The sequence below is a fragment of the Haemaphysalis longicornis genome, unplaced genomic scaffold (assembly GCF_048455015.1).
Source record: "Haemaphysalis longicornis isolate Haplotype H1 unplaced genomic scaffold, Haemaphysalis longicornis Haplotype H1 scaffold_10, whole genome shotgun sequence".
NCBI classification, from domain to species: domain Eukaryota; kingdom Metazoa; phylum Arthropoda; class Arachnida; order Ixodida; family Ixodidae; genus Haemaphysalis; species Haemaphysalis longicornis.
In genome coordinates, this window is record NW_027526204.1 from 98394787 (window position 1) to 98413546 (window position 18760).

The following is an 18760-nucleotide window of genomic DNA, read 5'->3' on the forward strand; positions in this document are numbered from 1 at the left end:
CTTCAAGTAAAGAATATAGTGATGACGTTTTTACGGACAGCGAGTTTGAACGAGAAGACAACCGCGATAATATGATGCGCAGCTCCCGTGAATGGTACCCGATAGACCCCGAGGAGGCTCAACGCTCAGTGCCACGCTCTGAATGCTACCACACGGATGGTAGCCTCACCTAGCTTTAGGGGAACTATCGAGGAATAGTGCATTATCTGCACGGCAATTGAAACCCAACCTTTACTTTTTGGATTTGCAGAAATTTATATGTGAATACACCTAATGTGCCGCACGTATAGTGTATTATGTGGAGCGAAGAATGACCAATAAAACTTTATAATATGCCGTAAAATGTTTTCGATTATATTTTTCTGTTTTGAGTGCGTTATTAAAGCATATCACATCATTAAAAAAATTGGCCATTTTGGAACATAACTCTTTCGTTTAATGAGCCCTTAAGGGGTTAATGCGAATTACTCCCACAAGCAGGCTCTCTCTAGCTGGGCTGCACCTGTTCCACGCACCTGTTGTCACGTTAACTTCTCACTCAATGTGACGTCAGCGCCGCACGCACTAGGCAAACTACTGTTCCACAGCTGGCAGTGTGCTGATATAGCGTGCCGATAACGCACTCGGCATTTACTCAACAAATCAGGATGAACAGAGAGAAATAAATAAACGGCAGGGAAAAAATAAAATCGCAAAAGCCGTTACAGACATAGAGGGCCAGAAAAGTGCGATATCAGAAAGGCCAATCTCTAAGATGACTCGAGGGCAGTTAGTGCTTTGCTTTTTAAAGCTGGAGGAGGTTGTTTGAAAACAAGGACCCTGTACGGGAGGGAGTATGTAGCCAAAACAGTGGGGAATGTGTACACATGTCTGTGCAAAGAAAACAAACGATTCGGCACACGTTGCGTTGTAATGTGCTGGCACCAATCCAAATCCATGTAAGGCAAACATCCGCCTTACCGGAGCCCTCGGGTGTAACAGCAATACACCGAAAGCGAACTATAAAGCAGCAGAGGTGACCAAAAGGAGACAGGAATAACCATGCGCAAAAAACAGAGATGAGAATACAACGTAGAACAGCGGCCACGTGTTACAAATATCGATTCCCATCAGACTGCCACAAACAGCAGCGCTAAAATTAGAAGGGGAGTATAATGTAGGTACACCAGCTTCGATGGACACGTGCCCATGCCCGACAGCGACATTCCGTTTCCAAGTCAGTGCAGAGCAGTCACTTCCGGAGCAGGTACATCAGCTTCGATGGACACGTGCCCATGGCCGACAGCGACATCCCGTTTCCAAGTCAGTGCAGAGCGGTCACTTCCGGAGCGATGCAAAACTTTAATTAAATGTGGCGATATGCTTTTCTCTGCACACACAATGGCCTAAAAGGTACTACACCCGCATTTGTGGAAAGAATGCATAGAACTGATCTAAGGGCGCTTTCCTTCAATAAATAAAATCCCAGAAATAAAAAAAGGTGGAGTTGCTGGAGCTCGAACCGAGGATGTAAGGGTTAGAAGCTACCACGGAGAACAGTAAGCTTGTTTTGGCAGTAGATGATGACTGCTGCAGCGTTCAGAGCTGACCAGACGACGATGCTGGTGTAACAGGAAGTTTGCAGCCTCCACTGACTTGGAAATGGAATGTCGCTGCCCAATATCAACATCAGCAGCACTGGCCTACATATGTATGTCCACTGCAGGCTGAAGGCCTCGCATAAACTCCCCACCACTTCAGTGTTACGGTGCCTGAATCGATTCTTTGTTTCCGAAAACTTTTCACTTCACTCCTCAGTTGAGTTTTTTTTAGCTAAAGGATACCAAAAAAATTACCATCACCAGTGCTTATTTAATAAGCACTTGCCATTTCGGAATTTGTTTTCAATGCGAGAAGCTTCAGTAGTCTTTATTACGGTTCTCACAAAGGGGCCATGCGGACAAATTACAAATTTGGTTGACTGAAAAGACTGCATTGCGCTGACCCAATAACAGTGATGGGAATTTCAACACAAACTTCCTGCATCTAAGCTAGAAATTAATGAGAAGAGATAACGCAGTGGCCACTCACCAGCCAGTTTCCTGAGGAGTCCTCATGAAATCACGGGGACCTGTTAGCACAACTGGCAGCCATCGAAAAAAGCAACCGCCCCAAAATATGACTGCAATTTCGGTGCTGTAGTGCAGTTTGATCGTATCTCTTGAATGTTAACCTGTAGTCAACGCACTGACAGCTCCATTTTTAGTTTCTTCCTAATACGTCACTGCTGATGTCGTTCACACAGCACAACGGCTTTTTAACGTTACCCGTCTTTTTTTCGGTCACAAAACGTCTTTTCGGAACGGAACTGAGTTAGTTAACAACGGCTGGTTTGCGTTAGAGCAAAGATGTGTTTTGTCTTTATAGTCCCTTTAAACAAAATGTCCCTTCGAAAGAAACCAACGTCACGCCATCTTACAGTTATATATACGCGAACAAAAAGCTGAATTGGCGCGTTTCAATGGAGCACGCCTTTCAAGGTTCCTGGGCTAACGAACCCTTAACATCTAATACTGTCATCTCCACATAAGAAAAATTGATAATGCACTCATTAAAAAAATTAAAACGGAAAGTGTCGTTAGCATGGTAGTTGGACAGGATATATCGGTGACGTATGGCTTCCGCACAAAAAGTTTTGCCATTCACTCTTGGCCTTGCCGGGGTTGTGCCACATGTACGTATTTTCTTTTCTTCCCGTGCGAGGGAGGGGTAGATCAATGAACGATCCATCCCAAAAAGGAATTCTTGCGCAACCCACATGGTGTCACGTGACGCATAAAGCCCTCGGTCTTCTGCTGTAGCACGCCGTCGCGAGCTATACCACGCCACAAAGCGCGGGTACAGAATGGATATATGCAACTGTCATAGAATCATAAATATGAGAGGGAGAGGGAGAGAGAGAGAAAGAGACCGCCACGCCAGCTCCAGTAGAGAGAAAGCACGCAGGAGCGGCACGGATTGTTTGCACATCGCTTTCTGGGGGCACTGCATACAGGAAGAGGGGTGGGGGAGAGGGGGGGCAACCAACGCGCGATCTCTGGGCGCGGTTTGTTTTGCGAAGCACAGCCAACGGAACGGACTTGTGAGGGAGTGAGGGGGGCAAAGAGAACCACGCGAAACATCACCATCTTCTTCCCGCATATTTTAAAGCGATCGATCGGAGAAGAGCCTAGAGCAAGCAGCTCGCACGAGGAAATGCCCCAAACGCGCGCTTCTAGCGCACTCATCCACGGAACGCGAGAGCCATCTACCCCCCGACCCCTCGCAATTTTTTATCTGTTCCCGTTTCATTATTAGTTCAGGCGCAGCCTTCCTCGATTTTTTTCACTCTCTCTCTCACGGTCACAAGATGTAGACGCGACGACTTGCTTTTAGTTCGCCTCCAAATAAAGATAGTATTCGAACGCGTTAACACTAACAGTAACCGCGTAACGACATGAGGGCGGCAGACGACGGCATCTCGTCTTGCAGACGATATTCGCTTAGCAGACGACGCGTTTGGACGGGGGGGTCTTCTGGGTTCTCTCAAGAGCTGGGTCCTAAACTACTCTCCCGAAAACCCACTCAACCAGTTCTCGTCGTTTCTACGCCGGGCTGAATACAAGATAAAACACGCGGCGAGAGAGAGCGCGAGAGGGAGCGAGAAACGAAATTTTTGAGCAGGGGAGGGGAAACGGGAGGGAATAAAAAGAATTCTTGAACAAACGCAGACGACAGAAAAAAGAAAAGCGAGAGAGAGTCGGGGAGAGGAGGCGGCGGAAGCCGGCCAGCAGAACTAGCAGCGCAAGGCACGGCCCGGCATGCGACGTCGACGCTATAAATGATTAAATCGATACAAACGTGACGCGATGTGCCCAGTACCACGCGGCACGCGAGCTCGCCTTCCGAAAACAGCGCCCAAACGACGGCGCAGCCTACGTAGCGACGACACAAAGGAAGCAAAAAAAAAAACGGCAAAGCGGCTCCGCCGGAGAGATACATTGTAGCTGCGCCGCCCAACAACTGCAGGGGTAGAAAGAAAGAAAGAATAAAGGAGCGCGCAGGGGGGAACCTAACAGAACGAATTAAGCCTGGCGCGGAAAGAACGGTTTTTTTTTTCCGCGCGCAATCAAAAGCGAAATTGCACCGGCCGTGTGCGCGTTTGCTTTCGTGCAATCTATCAGGCACAGCGCGCGCCACTGTAGAACTCCTTGTTTACCTTCATCCCTTCATTTATTCGCATTTTTCTTCCCCGCTGGTGTTAGCCCAGGCGCGCGGATCAGTCGGCTGCGTAGTTCACAACTTGTAACCTGCGAGCTTAACGAGAGCGGCGGATATGGTGCTGCGTCCTGTCCTAGCGACTCGAAACCGCGCCGTGGAAGCGGATTGGATTGCCGTGTTTCGAAACCTCTCGGCAAACCACGCCGCCGAAGTGTGCGGCCCGAAGCGTTCCAGGATTAGCGTTCACACTTTCCCGAGCCTTGTCAATTAACGACGTCACCGCGTACACGCGATTTGGCAAGGTCTAAGGAACCCCAAGGATATACACGGCCCGAAACGCGTTAAGCGAATTCACGCTGTAGTCATACAGCACGACGACCGTCGTCGTCGGGCTGACCCGTACGCCGAACGTTCTTCAGTGCTGGCTTTCGCTTATTATGTTTCGCTTTCGGCGAGCAGCGGACGGAAAAATCCGAGCTGCGATTCTTTTCGCCTTTGCTCGCAAACGCTCGACGCCGCTTCCGCGAGCAGGAGCCGATTCCGAGCGTGACAGCTCGTATCACGAGCTGCGTGCGATCGGCGAACGGGCCGAGCGAGCGACGTCCGCGAACTGGCTCGCAACCAAACGTGCCAGCGCGTTTTTGTTTCTTTCCATTACCAGCGCCAACTATCAACAACACTTCCTCTCGCCAAACGAGCTGCCAACGCGCGTCGGCGAAGGCAAGCAGTAAACGCAAAGAAAAATGGGCCAGCGCGACTCACGCTACGAGAGGGGCTGCCGGGGAAGCAGCAAGAAAAATGTCCAAAACGCGCCCTTTTAAAAAGCGAACTCGGCGTCGTGCCGTCGGCACGAGCAAAAACGCTCGGCGCGCGCTGTTCGGCACCGAGCTGGGGGCCGCCGAGAATTCCACATCATGGCTGGTAGGCTAGGACTGGGATCGGACGGCCCCCCGGCGAACAAACCGATCTGGGAATAAAAAGCGATTACTAAAAATGGAGTAACCAAAATATTTCGCTCCCGAGGGCGCCGCGGCGGCCGCAGCGGCCGAGAAAACGTGCGAAACACGAGAGGCTTACCGGTTCCGGCGACCCCGATGCTCCGTCCGGCACCTCCTGCTTCACTCGGTCGACGCATTTGTAACGAAACTAAGCCATGGCGATGCACCAATTCAGGCTAAATTATCCGGACTCGCTAACGCAAACCTTAATAATGGATGCCGCCATCTTTAAACAACGTCAACGCGCGGCGCCGGGAGTTGGAGGAACGGCACGTAACGAAAAGCAAGAAAAAGGGGGAACTTGCCCCGATGAGCTCGCGAACTGGCCCCAAAAGTTGGCCCGCGATTCGGTTCGAAAACGAGAGATCTCAGCCGACCTTGCCCAACGAAACGCTGGCTACGTGAAAGGAGGAAATAAAAAATGCGGGTTTGGAGGAATTTTCGGCGCCGTGCGGAGAGCGGGTCCGCATACGATTAGTGCTCCTCAGCCGCCCAGTTTCAGTTTCGGTTGGGCTTACCCTCCTCGCGTTTTTTTTTTCTTTTTTCTTTCCCCTTCGTTTCATTTTGTGGTATTTTTTGCTCCGTGGTTTTGAATTGCTGCTACTTGCGATGCGAGATTGGAATGCTGTCGCTGCCCAGCAACAGGTGAAATGTACGACCGGGTTGCCACGAAATTGATATGTACGCGCGGAAACTGCGATGGTTTCCGTACTTCACGAACTCGAGGTGACGAAGCATTGCAAATGTCGCAAGCTTTCTTCGCTTAAGCGAGGTGGCCCGTTCTATCAGGAGTCAATACCCCTGCTCTGGTCCTTCCGGAAAGCGTCGAAAAATCTGCAAGCTCGTCATCGCGGACTTCGCGAGCGTTTTCGGGGAATCGAGAAAGCGCATCAAAATGACGCGCGTACGCGCGCGCGCTCACAACCTGGACATTTCAACTCTTGACTTTCCCACTGGTTCAGAACAGCGTGAAGTCGAACAATTAATATTTAGCTGAGAACTGCAACAGGTAAATCTGAATACCCGCACTGCCATTCAAACGCAGCAAACCAAAATAAAAAAAAAAAAGAAAAGAAAATTAAGAACCGGGAGAGCGGACATTACGAACAGACGGGACAGGTGGCGACGAATTCAGAAGATTTTGTTTCCCGAAAAATTCAGTTAAGCTAATGTTTCCCAGCTTGATAAAATTGCAAGAAAATAAAGCTTCGAGTAATCGAGTCAAAGTGATAAAAATAAAAATGTTGGCAGACGATAACGGAAGGTCTTGTTTGCCGAAAAAGTCACTCAAGCTAGTGTTTCGTGCTGGATAACATAGCGTAAAAATGAACATTTGAATTATCGTGTCGAAGTAATTAAAAAAAATGGTAGCAGACGATTAGGGAAGGAGGAGGAAAGGGGTAACCAAATTAGTGCAGCTGTCGGTTATTTTCACTTGCAATAAAATAGACGGCTAAATGTCACCGAGCAGAGGAACACAGCACCCCCATGTTGTAAAAGCGTGCCAAAAGCCACATACAAGAGCAATGCTGCCAATTACAACAGTTTACGGTTACCTTCTCCGCCAATCTTCCAAATTCACGGAGATGACAATAATGCCGACGACTACTTTTGACCACCGACAGACATCTTAACGAAGCCAACTGTGCAAACCCGTGTCCAATCACATGCCCTGGTAAAGATGAGACGACTACAATGGCGAGGATCATTGCTAAGAATTGTGATGCTTAACAACTGGCTTCTTCGCCCATCTCCCGTGTCGACGGCGACAATGACTGTTCTGTGAATATTGACACCACAAGTGATTAAGTGAGCTACACAGCTATCTCTTGAACAATGCAGGTAAAACAACTGCACTGTAAGAGAAATTTAAGGCGATTTTTCTTTATTTTATGGTTAAAGCACCAGCCAACTAGAGCAAGAAGAATCGCTGAAATGGCTACTGATGGTTCTCGAAAAGTGCTCCACGATGTTAATTGCACACCAAAAGTACGAGAACGAGTATGTCATTCTACACAATTTCAGCGTTGAAAACTGTAAAAGCCGAATAAAAACCACCTGATCGGTACTCTGTTCAAACGCAATTCACGGTCAAGGCAGGTCAAGTCAAATTCCATGGCCACGTAGGTAGAAATTGAATCAAACGAAGGTACAACTAATGAAAGTCCAACGGAATACCCTCGTTCAGCTTTAGAGTAGACGAGCCATCCTAAATGACAAATTTGAATCACCTTTAGCTTCTGGCCTTATACACGTCATTCTTTGCAATTGCTTAACCATGGTTAATGACTGTATTGTACAGTATTAAAAAAATAAGGCGGGATATTTAATTTTTTCTACAACCAGCTCTCCTCATCTTCATTTACAACAATCCCGTCTTTTACAACAAAGTTTTTGCAACTACCTCTGCAATACCGTCTCCACCTATCAAAGCCTCACCGTATGGATTCGCAGGACAAGATAATATTCAAAGCCACTTTGAAGCGTGCACTAAGACAACCCTCAGTCAGTTGCTATCTGGGCCTTCATGCCGAGACTCTATACTGTAGCTGCACACTTGCTGCGGCAACTTGATTCCACGAACTCACCAACATTAATTTCGCGAAAAACCACAACACTGCTGTTATGGTTCATTTGCGCAGCATCGTTCTTTCGAGCATACGTCCACAGACAAGTTCCTTGGCTGTGCCACGACCCGCGCCTGATGATGCAGAAACGAAATCCTCCTCCGAACTGGTAGGCTTACCACCACAAAAACACTTCTAGTTGCTTGACCTGAATGAGGTGGCCCATTCGAACTGCCCACAATTTCAAACGAATAAGGTGCATGTCGAGAGGTCTTCTTGCCAATAACTGACACACAGATGCAACCCTACAGCGATCAAAGCATGCCAGCATACTGAGCACCAGAGCTGCACAGAAATGACGTTGAGACTGCACAATTAAAAAACTTTAATACGGCAATGTACATTCAGTGAGTGGTTTCGTAGATGGCCTCGACTGAAATCACAGACAGATCGCCCACACACAGTGAAGAGTAAGTGCGACGAAACGCGGGAGAAACGCGAGAGGAAAATTAGGGCGACCCTAGCGGGCAGATGACGACGAAGTGCGTTCTGCTGCACACCAGAACAATAAGAATAGCAAAAGCTTATTGTAGATGTTTAGACAGAGAGAAACGAGTTTCTTCAACATGTAGTACAGCTCTTAATGCACAAGCTCTTTCCGAGGTTTCAAAATATTCCAGCAAAGAGCTGAAAACAAATCATCGAACATAATGCTTTTATCCCGTACAAAATATAACTACACACTTTTTACCCTGACGACATGCACGAATAAAATCCACAGTGGCGATCAAAAAACAAAGTTTTTACAAACAGTGACGACAAATGCAGTCACCAAGTGCCTCAACGTGACACGCCTAGAGTGATGAGCGCCAAGAACCATCGCAGCGAACCTTCCTTGTACATTCAGTTATTGTACGTACCTATCACAATCGCAGGTGTCTTGACCACGTATGAAGACACCCTCCACGTTCACCCGAACAATGTCCAAAACAGCATGATGACGACAGTATATTGCGGGCCACAAACACGTACACACACACACACGCGCTCAAATGCAGCACCATGGTTTTGTGAACGGCCAGCAATTGTACTTTTCTGACGGGGAAGGGACGTGCGTTGCGACTACGAGATAGGACAGAGCGCGAGCCTGAAAGCGTTGACAACACGAGACGACAGAAACACGCGACACGACTGGCGACAGAAATGACGACGACAGCAACATGCGTCTCCGTAGATTGTCATCATCATCCCGATGATGATGGTTCACTATGATTATGAAAACCAATCATCCTCAACAGTGTTACCGGCATGGGTCAAGGTTTGGCGGAAAGGCATTGACACCTGTCGCCTCATGCACTGCAACGACAGTACACCTTGACAGCTCGCTGTCATCTAACTGTTGTCGTGTCGCTTGGGAGATTAATCACCCCGTGTGGTCAACGCTTAACGCCTGCTCCTGAAAAATGTGCGACGACGACAAGACTCCCAAACAACGAACGAGTTTGACGACTAGCTGCGGTCTGTCACCGGCTGAACGTAGCACCACGTCACCACTGTTATGTGAAATTTCTCCGGTCAGTTTAAAAACGCAGCGCTTGGACATAAACCTACCTTCGTGAATACAGATCAGGCATGTGGTGCGAGTTCTAGTTGGTGCAAGAAAAAGGGTTCCCAAGTTCTCGAAATGCTAACAGCTAAAGGCTGGCAGAAATGAATGTGAACGGCATCAGTGATTGTATTGCTGTACTGTGATCAGCTAACAAATCTATGCCCGTGCGAAAAACCCCCGCTCCTATAGCGAGACGCTAACCCTGGAGTGTGCTGTTTACCGATTGCAGTGCGACGATAACACTCGTTCACAAATCACAACAATGTGCGGTGACAACCCCGTCAAAGAGATTGGTGGGGGTATGTGAGATAGTTGAAACACTTATCACACGACTGGAAAACACAGCTTACTATTTACAGACAGACAAATGCACTTATCCCCGTAAGCCCTATTTGCGCGTTGAAGAGCGGCGGTGTTAGTAAAACTGTGTTTACGCAACCCCAACGCGAAAACACTTCATATCCAATCTTCGAAACAAGACAATGAAACAGAGCCAAACTAGAAAGCGCACTTATCAACACAACCATGCAAACATTTTGATTAGACGTTCCACATACATCACAAACAAAATTAGCCTGCTTCTTAGCTTTAAGTGGAAATGATTTCTCATGTCTCCTTAAAAAAACTGAGCCCGAACATACTGAAAAAGAAAATTTCATTTCTTTAAACATCAGCTGTGCTGCTAGGCTAAACGCGAAAGACTGGCATAAAAGACACTGGGGTAGCACAGACACCAGGTTGAGACAAAAAGTTTCCGGTTAGCCAACCAAATAGAAAAAAAAACCTGACAATGACACATCTAAAACTTGACAACACATACGCCAGCAAACGAGTCACATGAGAGACCGATACGCAGACATTTGGCTCGGAATCAGGGGCTCTTTACACAAAAGTACGACAGAAACACTATTTCACTCAGGTTTTAACAACCAAAGTAAACAAAACACCGCAGTGTGGGTTAGGTAGGCACCGAGAAAAAAGAGGGGAGCAGTAAAAAAAGGGCACGTTATGGCGATCCTATTTGGTACGCCCATCTATGAGCAGAAACAGTTGTGGTACCCATAGCACAGGCATCTATGTGCTGTGGCAACATGCTCTTTCCTCTACAAGCCATAAAATAGGCCCACTAGCCAACACAATCCAGAATGGCAGTCAACAAATTAGACGAAAGTGAACTACGACCTAGAGTGGGTGCAACGCCAAAGAGGTGCCCACAGCTAGCCACGTCTCATTTAAATTAGAGTGCAACAGCTCAAATTTCAAATCTTCTCAAATCTTTTCAACGCACTTCAGCTCAGAACAGTCTCACATTTTTCTCTTTTTTTGCTTGCTTCCCAAAAATCTTCAATATTGCACAGAAGGAGCGCCACTAACCGTAGACAACGCCCATTCTCCTCAAGCCTTTAAACAATTCCGGCCGTTCGCACCAATTTAAATTCTACGACGACGCTTCTATCGTCCCCTCACCCATGATTTTCTCCACCACACCATTCATCCATCCGTACAAGCGCGTGAAAGTCCTTCCACTCACGGCAACTTGACAATTCGATCACTTTCGCCTACCCACGCACTCTTGTAAACACGCACACACGCAGTGGCCCTATCACAACCCGCGGCCTACAGCTACAAACACACACTGGGCTTTTTCGTATCTGTAACAGATAACCGACACACCAACCACTGGCAACAATACAAGGCACCGTGCCTCCCGCAAGCAGGAACGCACGTGGCAGTACTAACCTCGTCATCGTCCGTGGAGCATCACAGCCAAGCTCCTCATCACAGGTTACGCCTGCTTATGCCGTCGTCGGCCGGCATGAATAGGCATGTCGAAGACTCAAGCACATGTAGGCAATCTGGTTGCGGTCTGTTCCCTCCGTTCCATCGTATTGTATACTAAGGTTTTTGTGCTTTCGCGCCCACCATAGCAAAACAGGGCCACACATCACAATAACTTAACTAAAAATGCTGCGGTGGCATTTAGCATTTAGCATGCACGATGCCCATGCATCTTACATGCACTAAAAAAACACCTTTTCAGGTAAAACGATTCTAACTTGTCAGGCGCAGTTATTGCATGCACAACAAAATTGAGGCTGCGGTAAACAGAGCGATGTTCTAACAGCGAAAAAATTAAAAAGAAGCAACTCGGGTAGTTGAGCAAATTCGCGTACATCTGCTCTGTTACAGTGATGTGACATGCGAGAGTGATGACCATGACGGTGCGGTTGTTTTGACTGTGCTACGATTGGTGCAACCTACGGACAGAGCTATGTCCCGCAGGGGAAAGCGCGCTTGTATCTTATCAAGCTTTAGACAACGAACGGTACGAACACCCTTCGGATGAAGTACACTCTACTTGCCTGGTTTTTCTATTTGCGGGAAGGGTATCTGTCATTACGTCTCGATTTCTAGTACTGTTTTCTTTTCACACTGCGACGAGGAACAGCCACACCTTTGATGAAAGACAGCGAAACCGGGGGAACACGGAATGCAGTGCACTACAACCGGCATAAGAACGGTGCACTCTTGGGTGTTTATGCGTTACCGGGTGTCGAGCACAATCTAGACCAGCATGCACTGCAACCACTGTCAAAGTCGACAGCTGAGTCCACGCTAGAACGCAGTGATCCTAAGAGGTCATGCCAATACATGGAAGCAACTTTCGGCTGTGAGTAGAGGCCTGGGGCGTTCACCCCACACTCCACCTGACCTCAAAGCTTCTATTTTTAAAGGCTCAATCATGCTACACCCATCGTGATTACGAATCCACTTGTAGATGTCCAATGCACCATTAAGCTGAATGTTGGCACAAATACTCATTCTAACAGCTGTGATGCGGCCATTACCTCAAGCATCCTTAAGCTATGCCCTCAAGATACTCCCCTCGATGTCCAAGATCAGCTTCTCCAACTAAGTAAGACGTTCCTCGTTTTACAACTAAGCTCCAACAAGGTTTCACTGCACTAACGGCTGCACCCAGCACATATTATCCCTCCATATCCCTAACCATAATGATACACCAACCTAAAAAGCAAGGTTATCCAGGAGGCATTTGGTAGACGAAAGCTGATGGAAGCACGTCCCGGCACAACACGACAGCTCCCATGATCACAGTCCATTGTCGACGCATTCCTAACGTCGGCACTTACGATACGATGCTGGGAAATCGTCACACGAAAAAAAACTTCTGCACTCAAGTTGCAATGCGGTGGTGGCTAAAACCAGCAAAAAAACAGCCCGGAAAAAAATTCGCAAATTACGGACAGCGTCCCTGATTTAAAGATGAAGCGCACCACGATTTTCTAACCCAAAACACAATTCACAGCCTTTCTAAAAAATTTCTGCGAAGGAATTACACTCAAACAGCATAATAAACAATAGAAAATTACAGTTTTGAATACACCATTTTCAGAGTACAGGTGAGTACTACACCGTGCCCTCTACACCACGCAGAAAGCTCACACCATGGCCCCTTTAAAACTCAATCAGCAATGACAAAACACTGCAGCTCGAAGCAAACCGTGCGAGCGCTATTTTGTCTCGGTCGAGGGGCACGAAATGGCTGGGCAAACTCCTCTCCTCCATTTCATACCTGTCGCTTTCTGTAGCACCAAAAGTCGTACCGGTAACCCTCCCTACTCAACTTACTGCAAAGTGCGAAACCCCGCGCAGTAACGCCACCATTTTCCCGTACATAAACAGCCATGTCGACCGCAAACGACCGCAGCTGATATGGCAGCAGGTCTTTTTTCAGGCGGCGCGTTTACCCAGCTAACAATCAAAGTAATATGGACACCCCAAGGTGCTTTAGCTGCCTTACAAACTGTCACAACCACTCCTAGCAAACGTCATTCCCCAGCTATAAACGGGTCAAGCTTGTTGTTGCACCGCCCTTCCACTGTGATGTCCTTCTGATGCGCCGTTTTGTTGGACGCTGCTTCATCACAATGTCAGCGTTAGGACTAGCCCCCTCAGGTAAGGACAGCATCCAACAAAAGCACCAGCTCACCCACCTACATTGGTCAGATCACTAGACCGGTGCGGTCACTATAAAAACGATGCTGATGGCAAATTCCACTGGCAAATCTGGAGTGAGCAACTGACTTCTGCAAAGAATTGCTCATATTCAACTGGACAGGCATTCATCAATGAAACAAAAAGTGGAGCGACCAGATTCCAAGAAGCTCGGCTGATGACACAGCAAAGAACTGGTTTGGGTACAGCTCTGCCCAACCAACAACCTGCAGGAAACGAAATTGTTGACCGGAAAAAGGACCTAGCAATGGACATCAACCGTGCGCCACAACTTGCTCGATTCATTCGCAATGTCAACTGCATGGTCTTTGAGAGCCCTCCCACTGTGGCTTACAACAAAGTTGAAATTTATTGGAAACAAGCTGTATTCGCCTCCTGCACCGATAATTTCGTTCACACTTCCATCGGAGAGTCAAAAACAAATTGCTCACCGCATTTTGCCAGATTTAACCACCGTAACGGCAAAGAATCAAGCAACGCTGTCAACGCATTTTCTAGAAACACCTTTTCCATCACATTTTTTGTAATGTGTTTGGGATACTAGAGGCATTTCCCAAGTTCTCTTACATCCATCACATAACCCTTGGCTACAGTTGAAGTGCAGCTAAAATGACTTCTTTAAGGTATGCACACAGACAGCTAATGGGTCACAAACAGTGCTCCGACGTCTAGGCAGCCTTGCCTTCCACGTTTGTCACTGCTGTCTACACACTCCTCTTCAGAACCGCAGAGTGAGGCCTTTGAACGGCAACGGCACACTGGTAACGTAGACAAGAAAGCTTCACTTAATTTGAACTCCGGCAATAGCAAAACAAGGGAGGTCGCGCCTCAAATAGAAGATTTCTGTTTGTGACATTATTATTACAGTCGGCTCTCGATGATTCGAAGTCGCTTAATTAGTATGCTCAGCTAATTGAAATCAACGTGCTATTCCTTACAACACAACACGCAATCCAATGGAAGAGATCGCTTGACAACTCGAAGCTAAAACTCATTACGTCAATTAATTTTGGAACTTATTTCGAATAGAAAAACACCGAGGTGACCATCTTTTCTGGGTAAAATTCAAAATTTTCCAGCGCGACAACAGCACCACGCTCTGTATGTGGTGTCAGTGCCATTGTAACTGGGGCAGCGAACAGCTGATAAAATGGCAGGCTAGTTTGACCTTGAGGCAGTATACACATCTCTCTCTTCTGATTCCCTCAACCTTTCGATTTCAGCTATAAGTCTCAACTATTGTGGCAATCCGTGTCGTTACGCTCCCCTTGGTGACGAAAGCCGAGATCCTGAACAATATCAAAAAGGGAGGTGTGTTGCGGAGTAGTAACAATGCTGTTCTAGCGCTTTTTGGGAAATCAAAAGTTTAGTAAGTTCGAAGTCTTTTGCGGTCTTCACCTTAACGGGAGTTTACTGTAATTCGATTTTGTACGGTGCTTGACCGTATCTGAGCGCTGGTAACAACACGTGCACTTCATCTCACGCAGCTTCCAGTTAGCGACCAAGCTCTGTCCACGAGAAACAGGTGTAAAATGCAGATATCCGAAAAGAAAATCAAATACAGATTTTAGGCTTGCCTTACGAAGGTAACCCACCCCAAATATGTGTCACTTTTTTAGGGGGGGAGGTGGGGGGTCAAAAGGCAGCCTAACTCTAAATATTTGCTTCGCTTATTAATTCAAACTTTTTTCAAATAAGTTTCAAAGCGAACATCAAATGCTGCGTTATTGGATTTAATTTTTGCCCTTTTCCCTTTTTCTTTTTTTTTTTTGCACATGAGTTCTTGCAAATTTTCGCGCTATGTGTACGTGATGCACAGGGGCTTTGCCATGCCAAAACTTGAGAGAAAAATTACTTCGCTAAACTGCAAAATCAAGTTGCGACGATTGAAAAACAAAAACCTGTTACACCAAAAAAAAGTCTGCTAGATCAACGTTCACAATATCGAGGTCTCGACTACATGCAAGAACAACCGGGCAGCCATAGCAAATCCACGATCGGTTACCGATGAGGCTGTGTGTGGTGTACACGACTCATTTGATGTGGCCAACAACGTGCCACTGCTCAAGGTGAACCCGACTAGATTGAGCACAATTGTACATAACGGCAAACAGCCTCGACATTTCGCCACGTGCAAAGAGCAAGGCCAGAATGAGGATGCAGCCAGCCACTGAACGTTCAACACAATTTCAATTTTTTCGCCAGGCGTGCAACAACCGGTGCACTGCGATGGAGTGGGTGCAACCACGAAGTGTATGGAACAACGCCTTGAAAAAACCTCGCATTCAAACTGCCAGAGCACGAACAGCCCCTCCAGATCGACCAGTAGAATTCGCTGTCACAAAAGTGAAGCGCATCCCCACGAAGACCCTTCAAGAGGAAAGAAGCAGCACGCTAGTGGCACCAGTAGAGGAGGCAGCGACGCGGCTAACTCACGGGGTGCCTCCCCCGTCTAGCTATCTCCACGCCTGCGCCAGAATCCCGTTGGCGAGGGGCCAGGGGTCGCTCCCTTCCTGCTTCACCGGCTGGTGCAACACTGGTGGCTGCTGCTGCTGTGGGTGAACCTGCTGGTGGGCCTGCTGGTGCGCCTGCTGGTGTTGGTGTGGTGTCATCACGGAGCCCTCACTGGGCCCCAGGTTGGTCACGGGGCTGTTGCTGTCCATCGCGTGGTGCATGGGGGGCCGTTGCTCCTGCCCCAGTCCCAGGGGGCCCACCCCGACGGGCTCGAAGGGTGTCGCCGCCACGTGCGCGGCCACGGCGCTCTCCAGGTCCGCGCTGTGCCAGGGCATCCCGCTGTCGGGCAGCACCTCACGGTCGTACGATCGGGCCGTGTCAAAGTCCAGCGGCTCCTCCTTGATGGTCGTCGGGTGCATGGCCCCCCCGTTGTGGTGGTGGTGGGGGTGGTGGTGCGAAGGGTGGTGCGGCGAAGGGATCGTTAGGTCTGCGCTCCACAGGGGACGCACGCCGTTGCCGCCGCCCGTCGGAGTGCTGCCGTAGTTGGGTGGCCCCGGAGAGAAGGCATCCGCTGCGGGGAGAAGAACATGGCAAGGGGGTGTCACCGAGCCCGGTCGGTCTATAGGTTGTATTCACTGGCGAGGCACGCGTGCAGGCAACCATGAGAGCATACCGTCACTGATTATGTCGGGCTCTGTGGGATGGCGGTAATTGTCCGTGCTTAGCATATGATGTGTGTTGGACGCTCCGAACTCTACCCCACCGAACGCAAAGTAATGCCTCGACTCCAATGTGAGTGCGATTAATAACATCTCTGTTGACACTGCCGTTGAGAATTGGGTCGAAACAGAGCAGATGACGCACGCCAGTGTTTTTTTTTTTCTGCGGCTTGTGGCTGCAGTGGCACAAGCCGCGCCATGTCCGTGGCGCTTCAGCCATGTCCGTGGCCATTTCCACCGTTGCGAAGCGAAGAAATTGACAGCGAAACTTTTCAGTGAATACCATGTATAAAATGTGTGCACATACGTGCACGTGGGTACCAGATGCAGGTTCCAGTGCTGTCACTACAATACAGTCAAGCCCACTTATAACAGCCACAGCTATAACAAACACAGCATGACCGTCAATTTATGCACTCGGGCAATGACACTATGTTTCAGATGCAACGAATGTGCGCGAGGGTGCAGCTCCAGCACAGTGAATGACCCACCGTCGCCTGACTGAGGCAGGCAGTCCCAGACGCCACTTCGATCGGCTTACCTGCACACAAAGTATCAGATGAACTGCATGGGATCCCCATCCCCCACCTTCTTTTCCCCAGAACTGATAGTAGCCAGCAATAGAAAACAAGAGTGAAGGAATATGTAAGCAGAAAATGACGTTGCCGTCGTAGGTTCCAGGCCACCCAATACACCCTAACATGCTGCTGTACGCACAGAGCGGGTAAAATAGGCAAGACGACAGGTGAGAGGAGCAAAAGCTTAGTGTTGGCATGGCGCCAACACCTGCATGGGCAGACAAACTGGCAGAATGATTTCACTAGAGCCACTAAATAAGGTACGCTTGAGTTCTGGACACGGAGGAAAAAGAATTTGAGGCATCCTCCATTCATGTTCACTTGCACGTGCTTCTTCAGTACAGCCAGGGGGATAGAAAAGGGAAAAAAAAAAGCGAACTCGTGGTATAAGGCTGAAGCTCAACGTGATCCGTGCTTTACAGTAATTGCTGTGCTATTTTTCGGGTTGGCATGGGAAGTGTACCATTAGACGTTACTGCCAAGGTGAACTGTCTACATTCCTTTGCAGGTTTAACCTTGCTGCCTGCACACTGGGTTTTTCGGTTTCTAAGAAGAGAGCAGTCGACATGGCAATTAAGCTAGCCACTGTCAACGAGCTTCGCCAGGGAGCGCAAAACTGCAACCTTGCTCCAGCGGCGCTTTCTTTCTCGAGTAGACGCACGAAGCCTTACCACATGGATGTGTAAAATCAACATACTCGCGCATCGATGTAGCTCAATGTTTGCGTGCATAAAATTAGTGTACTCCGGCGTACGCTAAATACATTGCTACGCACCTGTTACACCAAAGTCCGAGCCAGGCAGACATCGACGCAAACTTTGGACGCACGGTGTTGACATCGACCTCTGGCGGTGATTGCATAGCAAGTAAAGCTAATTGATAAGCCAACTTAACTGTTAATTATGCGATAAAACTAAGTAATTTGTGAAATACGGAAAGCAGACAATGGGAGAAAACGCACGAAGCAATGAGCAACTATCCGAGCAAGGGAGTTTACGCCAAGATATAGCGGAGGGTTTTGTGCCCGCCAAGTAAGCATGTTAATTCTTAAATGGGCACTGAAACAAAAATTCTGCATCTTGTTTTTTATGTTGTGATAAGTAGGTAATGACCTATTTATCATGTGTGGAAATCTCATTTGCTTCAGCGCACGATAGTTTTTTGATTAGAGACACTGTTAATGCGGCCAGTTGCAGTTTCGGTTTCAGCGGGGAACACGAAAGGTGGGATTTTGTATAAACAAATCTGTCCACTCGACCACACAAAACCACACAGAGCTGCCGTAGCACTGTCGACTCCACTCGGCGTCAGTTTTTACTAATGCCCCTATGTACTGATCACGCCAGCTGCTTAATTAAAAAGCGACCGTGGATGGACGTGATGCAGCCGCCGCAAGTGCAAATTGCTACCTTGGCTAGAGAACGACGTGCGACACTTGAGGCAGTGAGATGCGCAAAAGGGAGCAGCTGGAAGGCCTCCCTACAGTTCTGCCTACAGACAGATCTGTTAGGCTTAACACTGTGGCGGACATTCACTTGCCCCTCTTGTAAGCGGTGCA

General features: G+C 48.2%; 2 protein-coding genes across 8 annotated transcripts in view; both read right to left on the bottom strand.

The window, feature by feature from the left end:
* Positions 1-5676, bottom strand: part of LOC144158922 (uncharacterized) — a 233401-nt gene extending 227725 nt beyond the window's left edge. For 2 of the 6 annotated variants that reach the window (XM_077690124.1, XM_077690122.1), the window contains exon 1: positions 5317-5647. The gene's annotated coding sequence lies outside the window, so the exon portion shown is untranslated. Of the gene's footprint in view, positions 1-5316 lie in introns of all 6 variants that reach the window. The other 4 variants (XM_077690120.1, XM_077690114.1, XM_077690123.1 and 1 more) reach the window with 4 other exon arrangements.
* Positions 5677-8165: 2489 nt separating this feature from the next.
* The window catches only part of LOC144158924 (homeobox-containing protein 1-like), a 38450-nt gene continuing 27855 nt past the window's right edge, over positions 8166-18760 (bottom strand). For both annotated transcript variants that reach the window (XM_077690126.1, XM_077690125.1), the window contains one exon: positions 8166-16476. In XM_077690126.1, the coding sequence (XP_077546252.1) occupies positions 15908-16476 (569 nt within the window). In that variant the 3' untranslated portion in view covers positions 8166-15907. The remainder of the gene's footprint in view (positions 16477-18760) is intronic.